The 16094-nt window shown below is 36.5% G+C and overlaps 1 protein-coding gene and 1 long non-coding RNA gene across 6 annotated transcripts in view; one reads left to right on the forward strand and one right to left on the reverse strand.

The window, feature by feature from the left end:
* Positions 1-23: 23 nt before the first annotated feature.
* Positions 24-16094, reverse strand: part of MGAT4A (alpha-1,3-mannosyl-glycoprotein 4-beta-N-acetylglucosaminyltransferase A) — a 78715-nt gene continuing 62644 nt past the window's right edge. For 4 of the 5 annotated variants that reach the window (XM_059839486.1, XM_059839488.1, XM_059839485.1 and 1 more), the window contains 4 exons: positions 9351-9459; positions 6992-7058; positions 5882-5994; positions 24-5717 (listed from right to left, as the gene is read on the reverse strand). In XM_059839486.1, coding sequence (XP_059695469.1) covers positions 5691-5717; positions 5882-5994; positions 6992-7058; positions 9351-9459 — 316 coding nt within the window. In that variant the 3' untranslated portion in view covers positions 24-5690. The remainder of the gene's footprint in view (positions 5718-5881; positions 5995-6991; positions 7059-9350; positions 9460-16094) is intronic. The other variant, XM_059839489.1, reaches the window with a different exon arrangement.
* Positions 9579-15676, forward strand: LOC132323805 (uncharacterized). The gene is made up of 2 exons (XR_009485434.1): positions 9579-9870; positions 14616-15676. It is a non-coding gene; the product is annotated as an uncharacterized LOC132323805 (long non-coding RNA).

Here is a 16094-nt window from a genome sequence, read left to right on the forward strand (position 1 = left end):
AGTAAAGAAAAAAATTAAGAACATTTTGTATGTAAATGGTTGTAAATTTCTCTTTATTGTAGATAATTGTGTAAAAAAGTTTGACGTGTCCTTTTTTATTAAAATATTTACAACAGTAAACATGTTAGCAATTTTGTTCAAATACTTTTGCAGTACATTCCTAAAAACAAGTTACTTGTACATTTCTGTAGCTTAAATTTAACTGCAACAAATCTATGAAGCATAACTCTTACTGCAGATACTATGCACATACTGGCATAAGCTCTACAATATGAGGAGTTTAAGTGACACCAAAAAGCAGTTTTATTGAAGAGTAATATTGGAATACCTTGCCTTGGGACTGTGTGAAAGTACAGATCAATAGTGTTGTGATGATAAAGCAACAGCTGTCTCTAGATACAGATCTGTCCTCTCCTTGTATGAGAGATTGTGAGAACAGATTTACTTCAGTGACCACTTCAAATATACATGGACAATTCTGGCACACAGAAGAAACAGTAATGAAAGGCACAATTAACATGACCCATATCAGGTTTCCCAAGATAGCAGCAAGTTTTAAACCCAATCTCTAGCAGTCCAGTGGGTATTACTACATCCACCATTCTGAGTGGCAGGTCAAAAATGAACATGGAAGGGAAAGTACAAGTTGGTTTGGCTACAGGGGTGGGCTCATGGCAATGCTTGCAGCTGTGAAGTCCACAAGGCAGAAGTAGAAACTGACCATCACAAACAATACCTTATGGAAAGTGAAAATGACAGCTTTCCAATGCAGTGTTCAGCATGAAACGAGCATTGGGATTCAGGTTCCAAAACAACACAAGAGTAAACTGGTTACAGTAAGACAATTTCAATACTAGAATTTGATCTCTAAGGAAAAACTATAATTTATCTTAAAATACCAAATATGCTGGCAGTGCATCTTACAGTACTGTGTGTTTCAGCCACTGTTAAGGCTTGAAGAGATTCATGTTTCCCTCTCAGCAGATGCTGAGCAACGTTCTCCTTTAAACAAGGAAAGCAGTGAACCGCTGATCCATGGAAGGTGAAGGATTCCAGTCAGGATCTGCTCCCTTTCATGCTGACAGCACAGGCTCCTGTCCTGCAGGCAGCTGCAGCCGAACTGTACACCTTTTTCCTAACAGGAATCCTACATCACTGATCATCCACTTCAGCTCAACAGTAAAAATACTTCATAGTTAGTGCCCTGTGGTTTGATACCATTGAAGGACTTGGGGCCTGTGTACCTTCCTTTTAGAGATATTAACGGTTTTCCACTTGAAAAAAGGCTTCTCAAAATTAAGCTACTTCAACTTCCAGCAGTTCACTGTTTACAGCAGAACTTAGCAAAACCCTTTAGAGACCTCTAAGGTTGGAAAGGTGACACTCAAGGACTAATTCACCAGGTCTCCGTGGGCTGTGTGTTGTACATCAGCAATCAATGCTAGCCTGAAAACACCAGTTGTTTAATAGCTTTTCAGCCTTATGCTGGTGATTGTAAAGATGATTTTAAAACACAATGACTTTTTTTTCCTCCCTTTCTAGCTAGAGTTACTTGTTCTAGCTTTTTCAGAATACATCCTTCCTAGTAAGAACAAATATAGAACCTTGGGTTCATATATTCTAGGGGAGCAAGGCTTGAGAGGATTTAATTTTTCTTTTCCCCTGTGAGACTAAAATAATACTTTCCAAGTCGGAGGTGAACTACAAACTACTATGATACTTCATCTGGAGCAAGTACTTCCAACAAAATACAGAGATTACTGAAATTATAATATATCTGGGGAAAAAAAAAAAGAAAACTGGTACACAGTTTCCAAATGTTTCCAAAGACTAATCACACTTCAACTCATTCAAGGAACTGTGTTTCACACAGGCAAAGTATAAATCGCTTTGCTCTAAACTGACTCAATGTATTTAAAAACTGCTTCAAAACAGCTAGACAAGCAGTGATACAACAGGAGACTCCAGTCTTTTCTTGGTCCATGAATCACATCTATCTGAATTTTTCTAATCCATCTTTAAGTACAAAAAAAAAAAGAATATATCCATAGGAATTTTTTCCATCAATGAAAACACACGATTGAGATGCCTGCAAAAGCTCAAAGCCTTATACAGTGCTTTAGAAACACTCTAATTATCACATCCTGTTCACATTATTTACAAAGTGTTCAGTAGCATGACTACTGAATGAGCAAAGCAAGATTATACTGGCAGTCTTGTGTTTTCTTGGTCCCAAGCAATCCTGATCAGCTCAAAAAAGCAAATGTTCACATCAGCCAGGCTGTTAGGCATCCAGTATAAGAAGTTCATTTGCCCAGGTAATGAAGGTTTCTGGCTGTGCCTTTGGTTTCACAAAAGTTTGCTTTTCTGGAGCTTTAACAGCATCAGAAGGGGCTAACAGGAATACAGGATAGTGCAGGGTTTTTTTCAAACACTTTTCATTACTGGATAACTCTAAGATTCAGCGGCCTCACAGGGATTTTGAAGGTGACAACAAAAGTAACTTGAAATTGAATACATGTAGGGAAAAACTCCCTCCAAACAGGTAATAGGTTTAAGATGCTGTTTAAGATCTCTTGTGATAATATTGTCCCTTACAATGGAGATGTGCAGGAGACACCGGCCCGCTGGTGCAGACCCAGTCACAAACAGTACCCAAGCTAAAGGCTGACGAGCCAAACAGCCCAGGTGTTCTTACTTCACCATACTTCCAGGAAGGAGTCTTGCACCACTTTAGCCTGACTTGGAATTTAAAAGTACAAAGCCGAAAAGAGCTGTCTGCAGAAATAATCTACCTGATTACACCAGCTCTGAATTTACCTGAATCTACGAAATATTATTTGTATTGATAATGTGGCACATTTATCTAGAGAGCCTGTAAGCTCAGGAACATTGAAAGTATTGAAGCAGCCCAGAGTATTTTCAACTCCGGCTACTACAATGTAATAAAAATGCATCAATCTTTAGAAAACAACCCACATTTTACCACAGACTAGTTTAATTTGTTGTCTTGGATAAATTTCTTCTCAACATTTTTGAAAACTAAATATACTACTAACCAGTCTTGTAATCAATGTGGTATGGGTTCTGTGTATTTAAATATATTAGCAGTGATTCATCTTAACTACTGTGAAATGTCAGGAACAGTGATGCTTTTAGAATAAGCACACAGGTTTCTTACATAAATAGTACCAGTAAACTACCAGACTCATGGAATAAATGGAAAAGGTCACTGTCAGCAAAATTAATTATATTAAGAAACTGCAATATCTAATGTATTTCTGCAGTCTGGATTGTAATAAATAACCCTAGTTTAAATAACTTGCATCATTCATTCACAGACACAGCTGAGAATAAAACCTAAATGCTTTCTCAGACCTTTGCTAGCTGATGTGTGATTAAAAAAAAGCCATTGCATGTCGGTAATTTGATGGGAAGGCATTATACAGGAAACAAACGGGGCTGTAGCACCACAATAGGCTAGAGTCACATGGGATTCAGAGCCTAGTCACCCTCATTCCTAAATCCAAGAATGAACTCCATTTATGTGTTTAGCTTATGCCCACAGCATCTATGGGCAACACAAGCTTTCCAAGTAACATTTTATTTGCACCACCTGATGCAATCAGGAAAAGTAAACAAGGTCCATTTGGTATCTAATTTTTCTTGAACCAGTCAGTCTAAACAGAAGGTCTTGCTCTGGGTACAAATCTTGTCTTCCCTGTGTCCCCAGACAACATAGCTAAACCAAAATGACAGCAGTCTGTAGAAGTAGTTAAGTTCTTCAACTGTAATATTGCTGAACTGTCAAAGCTATGGCACAATTCTCCAACAAGGCAGAAGAGAAGACAGGTTGACACTATAATCCAGTGGTGCTCGCAGTGCTAGCAAGGCAGCTTTAGGCTCCTGCTTCTTACAAGCCTATGTGAAAGGGAGCCCAAATCTATCAGCTGAACTTTAATAGGGAAGTACAAATTCAAGACCCCTGCTCTAGATCAGGGAACCTGCAACAGGTTTTGTGCATCTGTGCCCTGATCACAAGGACAATAAAGGTCTTTTCCTACTTAAGTGATTCTATGATTCCGTGTTGGGGGTAGCAGAGGGTGGTTTTTTCCACAGGGAAAGCTGGCCAGCTTTTGAGATGTCACTTCCAGGAGGCTGGTTCACAGCACAAAGGACAATACCCAAGCCAGCATGGATGCCTCCCTCCAATGTCAATCAGGCACTTCATTCCAATTAAAAGGGAGGAATTCCTGCCTCTCTTTTTCCTGGCCATTTCTGACTAACTGAAATCTTCCCATGCCTGAGTCCTTACACATAAGCACCTAAGCAGGACTTTTCAGAAAAGCAGCAGCATTTGTACTGCAACAGTTCCATTCTGATTGTAATCCAGACCACGTTCTGTTCCTGACCGAATTTCTGATTCATTTAAGATCACTGTTGTTTCCCTTGACACAAAAAGGCAGGCTAGTAACTTGAGGCCAGATTCAGTTCCTACCATAAAGTTAGTGTGAGTTACCATACTGATCCATAAAGGAGTCAAACTAAGACCTTGTTCTTAAACAAAAGAAGAAAATAAACTGTAACTACTCGCTAATGTATCCAAAATAAATGCTGCAATAACAGAACTTTTAAAAAGGAGACCTCTGTAAATCAAATGTATCTACTGTTCATTCTTTTGATAAAAGGTAACCTCTTGTCACTCCAAAGCAAAGCTGGAGAATGATTTTCTTCAGTACAGAAAATGAATTTGTTCAGCCTAGGAAATGTTTACAAATATTTTTAGAAAGAACTGGTTTGCAGTAAAAAAAATTCTTCTACAATGCAATGGATTAAATCTAAAATTACTGCAGATTTAGTACATAATATGAAACAAGACATTTCAACATGCTTTTTATGTGGCTACAAACTGTACATAGTGGAATTTCATAGCCCCAAAGAATAATGCTCTTCAGAACTCTGTTTATGCCTCTGAACATCATTCAGATTCTGTGTATAAAACTACATAATTTAGAAACTTAATCTTGTTTTTTAAACATGGCAGTATATTTGAAATATGGTATTAATTTATGTTTGCATCTCCAAAGAAAAATGTAGAAAGATAACTTAAACTAGAGAATTCATAAAAAAACTATATCAATTTAAAATTTCACTGCATAAAAATATGTACTTTTCAAATTATTTTAATAAATTAAATACCCCTAGCATTTTTAATATATATCCCTGACAGTCTATAAAAGAGGGTTCTTGTTATAGAAAATAAATGGAACTCCGAAAGTACCCCCTTCATAAAACTTATTTAACAATAATTATATTTTTTTTTCTTCAAGGAATGTAACAATATGTACAACTCTATATTACTATACTATCAAAATAGTACAGGTTAAGCATAGCAGGGTTCTGCAACCATAAGATGGTAAAGTCACATTACAGTGGAGGACAACTTGGGCCTCAGACGAACGCTGTCAGTGTGGAGCATCAGTTTCTGGATGGATCAGATAAGAAGGGATAAATACAATCTTCTCATCTACAGTAGATTTCACAAGAGGTAGAGTTCAAGTGAAAAAGAATGACATTTGGAATAAGGTGCATGCTCAGTATTTTCAATTTGTGACTTGCTAAGGATGTCAGATTTTATAGGAAGAATTTTCAAGAATTCTTTCTTTTTCCTCTAAAGCAGATTTCCATGATCAGTTTGTAATCTTTTTAATATGAATCTGAAATAGAGAATCAGAAGAAATAAGTCATGGTTTAGTGTATTACATTTCTCAGTAATAAGAGGTAACTATTTTTAGTGTTAGCCAAAAGTCTAAGCTTCAAAACAAAATGAAGTTATCTCCCATTCACTGGTTATGTTTTTCAATGTTCTACCACCTCTTACCTCATTCAGAATTGCCCAAACAGCTGAATTTTGTATCACTGAAAGCCGGAATGATGAAATAGGATTTAGGCTGGGGTCAACCGTTCCTTCAGCTACACCGTTTTCAAACTTCCCTGCAAAAGTACATCATTAAGTCCTGTTCAACAAACTCAAGTACAAAATCCAGAAAATGTATCTGCAGTATCACAATTCACAGTATCATTGTGACAGAATCACAGTGAAACCAGTATCATTCCCAAAATTAAAGGCAGTGAGTGATTTTTGACAGCAGATCCAGTTTTGCAGCAGCAAACAACACGGGGTACATCATCAGAGCACACCAATCTGAACAGGATTACACATAAGAATAAAAGCTTTGAAACTGTCTAAAGGCATTAACACCTCAAACTCTGTGAAGATTTTGGCACAGGTACTCATTCAATATCACAGAACTAATATGATGCCTTTGGCTTATATGTTTTCAAATAGGATTAAGGACAAGGGATATCATTCATGCATAACATATTCCTATTTAAAGCATCTTCAATTATATTAGGATGAGTAAGAATTAAATTTAAAAGCCCAGTTAGACTTTACAGTTAAGCCATATAGACAACAACTGTAATTTATTATGACAAAAAAAGGTTATAACAGGATTGCCCAAACTGTGTCCAGCAATCCATGTGTGAAATTTCTCTTCCTTGATAACATTTATCCAAGCACCCTCCCCAACAGCCACTTGGCTATTGAAATGCCAATCTCATCCTGATTGTCTACAGGGTGGGTTCAAATCCAGGCCAAGCACACAACTCACACCAAAGCACTTGTGCAGTCACAGGACAGAGGAGGTGATGTTACAAAACCTGGAAATGCCTCTGTTATAATCCAGGTGATCAGTCCTGGCAGAAAAGCTGGATGTAGCTGCACTACAACTAAGAGTAACAAAAGATCTGTGTTCAGAACATAAGTCTCTGAAAAGAATTAGTGGACACAATATTAAGTAAAATCTATGGGGTCATGTACCCAAAAATGAATGATAAAAACTCAGGTTTAGGTTTGTTTTGGTTTTAATAAAGATGTCTTTGAGAGTTGCAGTAGTAAGAATACACATTTTTTTCTACTGTTACATACCTATCCTGAAGTAACCATCCTCTAAGCGTTTGTCTTTGGTTTCTTTGCTTAACACCAGTTCTTCACTCTAGAACAACAAAGCACAAATGAAATAATTTATTTTGACATATGACTTTGCCAGAGAAAGACAAATGTGTGTGCATTCTTCTTATACATTCAGCATCCATTTTTTCCAAAAAAATTAAGAACAAGCCTGAAATATAGTCTATTTATAGCCTTATAGAAGCCAACATCAAAAATAAATAAAAAAAGAAAGAAAGAAAATAAAAAGAAAGGAAAAAAAGAAAGAAAATGAAAGAAAAAAAGAGCAGCAGTGTTCCAGAACTGAACAATACTTGGCTTCAAAGGAGAAAAATCAAGTACTCTAAGTGCCCCATGAAACTCACATGGTAACTGCCACGTGAACAGAATACTTAGCACATACTGTAATACACAGAAGGAGACAAGCAAAGGCAGGACCTGCCTTCTTTTTCTATGGCTTAACAAGAGCTTTCTCTCTTGGACAAATGAAAACTTACAGTTTACTTTTTAATCTAAGACTTTGGGTGAGATGGAAAGCCATCAGACCAGTGAGGGAAGCACCAAAATTATCACTGCCTCACTATATGGATGGTGATCAGTAAGTTTTATTTAATAAGCACACAAAAAAAAAAACAAAACTGTAGAACGGATCTTGAAAAACAGCTTGAAAATTACAATCAAGATCCAATACTGAAAGACCCACTCTAAGAATTTCCCAGGAATTAATTAAAAATGCTTGGCAAAATGGGGATTAAATTGATCAGCTTCTTTTTTTTTTTTTTTTTTTTTTAATTCCTATTCTGAACTAAAGCGGCTGAAAAAGTGGTGGCAATGTTTTTGGTTATTTATTTGGGGGGCAGGTGTTTTGGTTTTCTTTGTTGTTGTTGGGGTGTTTGGGGCAGGTTTTTGTTACAGATTGTCTTAAAGGGGTTTTTAGTATGCTGCTTGAATCCCAGATAAATCCAGTCTGGAGGTACTCTGGTTTCTAAGAGCTTTTTGTTTTCCTGAATTCTACTAAAGGAAGATCAGGGTTAAAATATTTGAATGAGTTTCTAGGCCTGCTGAAGTCCAAGGTGGAGAAACAGGGCCCTGAGGAGCTGCTGTCCTCAGCTGACATTATTTTACTGACAATATCTTCTTCTGACACCAGTGGCTTAGGGACAGGCCAGGTGCAGAATTTCCTGTTTATCTTTTCCACAAATTGCATTGATAGCAACAGAACCTCTGTATCATTACTTCCTTAAAGGATGCTCCAGTGAGGGACATTCCACAGCCAAGTAAAGCCAAAAAAGAGATGCCTGATGCACATTTTTGCTTGGTATCTTGTGCATTCTTGTATCCTGGGTTTAGATGAAGTGAGGGCTGCTGCTGTTTTTTGTGGTTGAATGTATTTCCACAGGTCTTGAGAAACAAACCCGTCAGATCTTATGATATAATATCCCAAATGTCATGTTTTATAATTAGAACCAAACTAACAATTTCCTTTTTAAGGATGGGAATAGTAAGAATTTCCTACTTTTGCCTGCTCTAAGGAAGGTAGACTAGGAAAACGGAGATGTGAACTCCTCCATGATTACTTACTTTAAAAAAATAGATAAAAAGAAAGTTAAAAAAAATTCAACTTACAGCAATTTCAGCCTAGATTTCAAGATTCCTACACCAGGTATATAGGGGAATGCAGAGAAACTTTGTCATTTAAATACTAAATAAAGTAAATTTGTCTCAAGTAACATCTTAATCCTCTCAGTCTTTGTGATATAAATAGTTAGCTGTAGTATCTAGTAGAAGAAAAAGAAGCCATACCATCTGACTTCAAACAAGAATGTACTTTAGATAATGTAGTACTCTCCTATGGTAATACTGGTTCATTTATGGGGAAAAAAACATCAGCAATCAGGAGAAAGGTACACATTCTGTTTTAAGAATCTATATATTTCAGTATCTAGTGGGTTTGGATGTGTGTCAATCCCTGAACTAAGACTTTTTTACTAAGTCAAATAGCAGATTGACTTAGGTTTCCCATTTCCCAAAATACACAGGAGAGGGAAGACTATTTTTTTGTTTTAAATAATAGCAATGAACTGGAAGAAAATTACCTTGTTCACTTCAAAATTACCAACAACACTTGTATCAGACTGCACCCTGAATGAACATTCGAATAGTTACAATAGTCTTCTGTGAACATATTCAGTTAAAAGAAGGAAAAGTATAAGAATATCAGAACATCAAGTTCATGCAGTTAAAAGAAGCATTTATGTCTCCTCACTGTTAAAAAAGTCAAAAAAGAGGCTTTGCTTTTACCCTGTAATGGAGAAGATACAAATCAAAAATTTTGTACCTGAAAAGGCAAAACTTCTACAGTTGTGTTTAAAAGTATGTCTCCTGGATGCTCTGGATTGCCACTGTGAAACAAGTACCTAAAAATAAAAAGGAAAACAAAAGACAGTCTATACATCAGTCAGAATCAGCTGTGTTACTGTCTTACATGTTAATTATTACATACAGATGTTACAAAGATAAACATCATTTTTATACTGAGCCTACATCAGCTGGGGATAAGACTGCTTTCACACTTTACTGTAATTGGAAGGGGTCAAGGTTTTCAGTTGCTAAAGAGTAGTTGGGCAGTATTTTAGACAGGAAGGGAGTTTGCATCATGTGCTGTTGCCAGACTGCATTACACAGAGCTGTAGCCATTACTGCCAGGTACACACTGGTATCACCTCCAGAAGCAGGAGCCCTGCCTTCCTTCAGCCCCTCCCCAGCACACGTCACCCTCTCCCTGTGCCCACAGGATGAACTCTGCAGATCCATTCTGAAACAGTTCTGGGAACTTAGCCAAGTCAATACTATGCCAGGTAAGTGTTCCCCAAGTCCATCTCTCCACCGTGGTTCATTGCAAAATCTCACTGATTATTGTGCCAGCAATTCCCAACCCACACCCTTCATGTTACCTGAATTCAAACTTCTATTCCAAAGACAGATTCATTTAAGAAAAAAAAATCCCTCAAAAAAAAACCCAAACCAGAAAAGCCTGGTTTTGACATGTATACACACAAAAAAATACCTGTACCTTTTTAAACCTGTACAAAGTCCCCATTACTCTCACTCAGTTGTGCAATTCACTTTTTTTTTTAATTGGACAGAGTAAATATGCTTGAAACATTATCTAAGCCATCCCTATCAGTATCAATCAGTGAAGTGTTCAAATTCTAGCTGCCTGCTCTGAACAGCTTTTGCAGTACTGGACGTGTGTAGATTGTGTTGCAAAAGAGACAGTTAATTCCTCTTTATATATGACAGGAACTTCATATTATTCTGAATATGTATTATGTAAACCAGTAATAATATTTTTTTACCACTAGGTGGAATCAATGCCTGAAAATTGTTCACTACTTGCCATTTTTTCTAGTGGACTGGAGTTAATTCAGATTTCTGTCATAAACTAATTAGATCCTACACCTACTCAGATACCACTTTTAGGAAGACTATTTTACTTTTATTAGGTTTAAATGAATATGTAAAAATCTATCAACACATTTCAAATCTTTCTTCAATTGGAACTTAGATGGTACTTACTGTTAAATTTCTCTTTGACATTAAAAATGTCACCAGCCAGAGACAAAATTAATTCAGAAATTATCACCTGATTAAAATTAAAAACATTATCTCAATTTGCAATTTATTAAGATGCAGTAAGAAATGTAAATTCCAGCTTGTCTTTATCCACTATATCTGAAGCCAGGTTGAATACCTGCCGTCATAGCTACAAGACAAGTAGAAGGAAACAGCGCTCTGACCCCAGCTCAGAAATGTCTGTGACCCCAAAATGATAGAAGTATTTTAAGAAAATGCACACACATGTAGAACAGTTCTTTTATCAAGGCTCAGAAAAGGAGTAAAACCTCAAGTAGAACTTGTAATACAAGAAAGCCACACTGATTTCTATGCCATTGGTTTCAGCAGAACTGCACAGCTGTACTGGAAAACAGAACTGGACTAAATAAGCCTCACTCCTGTGTCTCAAGAAAAATAATTACCACACTGTATTTTAAAGTAAAGGTTAGTCAATTCCAAAGTATACAAGCTACCTAAAACATCTACAGTTCTTCCAAAACAAATCTTGTGACTTTTTCTAGACATTAATGACATCCAAAAAACCCCAACAAGTAGTAGTAATTTTTTTTTTAGGAAGATGCCTTCATTGGACATCTTAATAGTAACCAAAACATAACTCTCAGGAAAGCTGACGAGAAAACTAAAAGTACATTCTGCTGTCTTTTGACCTAATAGATCTAACTTAGTCAGTGAGATATCCTAAGCAGTACTGGCCATGTTTTCTCTTGAAAACACTGAAAATTCTAAGGAGACTTAATTTAAAATGGAACTTGCCGTCCAAGGTATTGCCATCAAAGGCTCCACCCAAACCACAGACATGCTGCTTTTCCTAGCACTCAGTTCTGAGAAGACACACCTAAAAATCCACAAAGAAACTCCCTGTGATCTGGGATCACTGTGCTCTCAATGAACAGTGATTGGCTTCCGAGGTTTGGAGGGGTTTTTTGGGGGAAGCAGTAGCAGTGAGGGCTTTGTTTGTTTGTGAGGGGTTGTCACTTATTTATTTGGGTTTGTTTGCTTGTTTTAAAAACAACCCTGCAAGCACACAGCCACAGCCAACCATTTCTCCTACTGTGCCATCAGCTTTGAGACTGAGCTGCAGCTTCCCCTCCTCAGCAGTTGTCACTCCATTAGAGCAATGCACTCCCGAGTTGGCACAGTGCCACAACAATTTACAGCAGTAATTAATCAAACCTGATTTCCATGTAATCAAACCTGCTATTTTAGTATATTTTCTATAACTATCTGTTAATCCATATGCACACACAAATGTAACACATGCTCATGTCACATTTTAAATTATGTTTAGAAAGGAAGGGATATTTTTATATCTGAGCCTTGCTTCAACACTTGACAGATAACACCTACTTAGACATTAAAAGTTACACAGATTGAAAACAGAAGCCTAAATACACACACACACAGTTAATCCATAGCTATAATATTTTGTTAAGAACTAAAATATACCAATTAGAAAATTTTATTTGAAATAAAATTTAATTTATGAACAAACAGATGTTCTACAGCTCCTAAAATAAGTGTCATTAGCTATTCTTTTGCAAAACTTGCTTTTCTGACAGGGGAGATTTTCCAATGGAGATTCTTTGGAAATAGGTTGAGAGAGTAAAACTAATTTCAAAATAAAGGTCAGTTAAACCTCCCTTTCAAAAAACCCTTGAAATGGCTTTTAAGGAACCTATCCTTACCTCCCCAAACCTATTGGGTTTGCACTCTTTATATGCCAAGACCTTTTTTATAAACTTGCTGTTACGTTACTAGATATGTAACTGGATGAGAGAGTATTATCAGTTTCTCCCTCCCAGGTGGAGAGAAGACTCTTATGTCCTCTAACTAATGAACTGATTTATTCATCTGATATTTCTTAAGTAAAACAGACGTTTCTAAAAACCACAGAGACATTTGCAGGATATTTAGGGTCATCATTAAATCACTAATGTAGAGTAATCCAGCTGATACCCATAGGATTACGAGGTTGTTTCCTTTTATTTAATTCCTACACCAGTAGTAAAATGTCTGGGCCAGTCCTTTTTTCTTTCAAGAGAAACACTGGTTTATAACTGGACTGAATGACCTTAAATGTCTTTTCCAACCTAAATGATTCTACGACTCTATGGTTTTCAGACTATGGTGGGTATTTCTCACTACAGATAGTGAAGAACCTGGGAATAGCTATGCTTTCAATTGCTAAATTATTTTGACACCTGTCCTGGGATTTACACATGACAGGCCATGTAAACAGCAAAAACATGTGCTTTTTCCCCCTGATTACTTAACATTTTTCTTAGAGTAGAATCACTAAGATTTCCTTGTCTACCTGCTGCTTAAACCCGACACCTTCTGAAGCATTCCTTCAAATAAAAATTCTGAGAGCAATGGATCTGTAAATATAGTAATTCCAACCAAACATAAATTCACCTGAAGTTAAAAAAACAAACAACATTTGTATTACAAAATACAAACATGAACACTGAACAACTGAACATTGCTGATCAAAGTCATCAGAGAAAAGTAACTCTAACTTACAATTGCTAAGTATAGTACTAATGTATCTGAATGTAAGAGAACCTTTTTTGCTGGCAGTGTCTTTTTAAAGAGTCACAGGTCAAAGATAATAACCAGCTACTCTAGATATTCAATCACAGAGAAAAACCTCCTCTCTACCAGAAATAATTAAATCTATGAACTCGCTTACATACATTCTGCTCATGACCCCAGTGTGGTATGAGAATAAGAGGAGGCTAAGTGCTAATATTTCCTGTAGCATTAAAAAATCCACAGAATTTCAAGAGCACCGAAGGTTTAAAAAACAAATACAAACAGGAAAAACCAACACCAATCACCAAACTAAATGGAGCAAAGTCAAAGCTGCAAAGAAAAACTTCTGTTTTCATATTCAGTGACTTCAGTATTTACCCGGTTTGAGGGGTTGAGTTGTTGCCATGGAGTAGATACACATCTAAAATCAAGACAAATAGAGAGAAACCCCCCCCAGCCAATAAGCTGAAACAAATATTCACACACATCCTAACACACAAAGGGAGGGGAAGGTAGAAGTGTGATTATCATTTGTACACTGACAAAAGATACCATTAGTCTGCCAATGCAGTTAACTATTTAGGGTGCTTTACAGCCCACACTGAGGTTCAGAACCCCTCCAATAGTGAGCACCCAGAAAGATTCTCACCTTTTGTAACATCCCCCATAAAATGGATTAATCAATATTACTAATCTGAACTGCTGACTTTAATATTCGTTTAATAGCTAAATTTTTTCATCATCTGTGCTTTCAAAAAAGACCCAAAACAACCATGCACACCTCTACCCAGCCCCATCTTGCTTATGAAAGGATGAACCTCTCTTCTTTCAAGCATATCCAAGCATATTTATGCCCAAAAAACTATTATTCTCTCTATTACCCAATTTGATTTTGTTTAGGTGTTAAAAAATCTTCTTTATTTTATTTAAATAAAGTGCCAATTATTTTTTCATCTATAGAAAGGGTTCTAATTACATGCTCTAATTAAAATAGAACTGAATACACAACAATTTTATTAGTAAATTATGGCAGTTTTATAAAAGGAAACAGTATACAAAAATACTTTAAACAGCACAATTCACATCCACTGTCAATATATCTGGATTTGTTTTGAAGGAAACAAGTTATTTGATCTGATACTAAACCTGATTCTAAGAATATGAGAATGCAGGCCTTTGTGCTCTGTAAACATCAGGAAGCAAATACTTTCCCTCACATATCCTCCTTATGTCTCTTTTTAGCAATCTGATGTATTTTATATCCCATTTTCAGAAAAGGAAAATAGGTAGGAATGCAGAGAGGAAATGTTTCCTTCCGTGTTTAAACAAATTATCCATAGCAACATGCAGCCTTAGAGTTTTTAATTCTGCACAACATGAATTTCTGTAAAAGCAATATTCAGTCAGCAATTTTTTTGGCTTTCTACAGATGCCATCATCCACTGCAAGAGTCATTATTCACCAATTCTATCCAGCATTTTTGATCACTGGATGCAAATGTGGTAAAAGAAAACTAGTCTACCTCCTTTGTGTCACTTTCTCAGAATCCTAATTAGGAAGTGTTATTCTACTGTCACTGGAAACCAGTATTAACCATGCACTATTTCCTCATACAAAACACAAACAGAAGATGAATCATTTCTTTTCCTTCTCTCAAGCTCAATTTATTCTCCTATTCTTCATGCCTCTTACTAAGTCATTTGAAAAAAATTGCTTATACTTCCAAAAAAAAAGTGCAGTTCCTCCAGTCTATATATATGCATCTGCAAAGTACTCACAATAGGTAAGCAATGTAGTGGAAGCTTTTGTTTTATATATGTTTTATATATATTTATATTTATATTTATTTATATTTATATAAAATCTTGTTATTATAATTCCAAATTTGGAAAAAACCTCCCCACAAACAAACAAAGAAGAAATGTCCTGGCCTCCCCAAACAACACAAAACAGAAAATAGCCCCACCCCATTACCTTCTATGCAAAATGCCTGGTAAAACTTCCACTTCCTCTGACAAAATGAGCCCATCTAAGTGTCTTTATGTAAATTGGGCTGCATGGTTGAGAGCTGCAAGGGTTGAATTCCCCATTTTCACAGAAGTGTCGACCCAGTGCACCAAAAGGACTGAACTTTCTCATGTTTGTCAATGGACCACAAAGTAGCTTGACTGAAGAGGTGATGGAAGGATTCTGGGGAGTGGTCTGAGTCTGTTTTATCTATCATATGCCTAAGACATTTATTTTCTCACACCACTTCAAAACTCAATCTGAATCAATGAAACCTGTACCATTTCCTAACCCTCTTCACTTGTGCAGTATGTGTAGGAGGTATTCAGCTGTGTAAGAAAATCTCATTCTCTGGTCTACTCTTCTACTGTTTCCCAGACAAGACTGTGACATCCACTTTCTAAAGCTGCACTGTCTCTCTGGAGTGGGCTCACATCAACTGTGATAAAAATGTCTAGCATTAAATTATTCTTAAATTTTTCATTTTGGAGGTGGTTTGGGTTTTTTTCTCTTTTGTGGATATGGGTTTTTTGTTTGTTTGAATTTTTTGCTGGGGGTGATTGATTGTTCTTTTACAAGGTTATTTCTGCTGAATTTTTAATCCAGTGAGATGCAGAAAGGCTTTGTTGGGGTTTTGAGTTTAGTATATGTGTGTGTGTGTATATGTGGGTGTATGGACATGAACATTTCTTACCCCTCCAGCTTGGCTGGGGAAGCACAGATAACTCCCTTCAGTTTTCCTATACACAGGCATTTGCCACCATTTGAGATTGCACTTGGGTATGTGACCTCATCAAGATGCAAAGATGCAATTATGACATCTCAGAGACTCCAGTCCTTCTGGAAATCACGTGAAGTATTCTAGAGTATCTCAAGTGGCATTAGACATCCAACATTTTGG

The sequence above is a fragment of the Haemorhous mexicanus genome, chromosome 2, assembly GCF_027477595.1.
Source record: "Haemorhous mexicanus isolate bHaeMex1 chromosome 2, bHaeMex1.pri, whole genome shotgun sequence".
NCBI lineage: Eukaryota > Metazoa > Chordata > Aves > Passeriformes > Fringillidae > Haemorhous > Haemorhous mexicanus.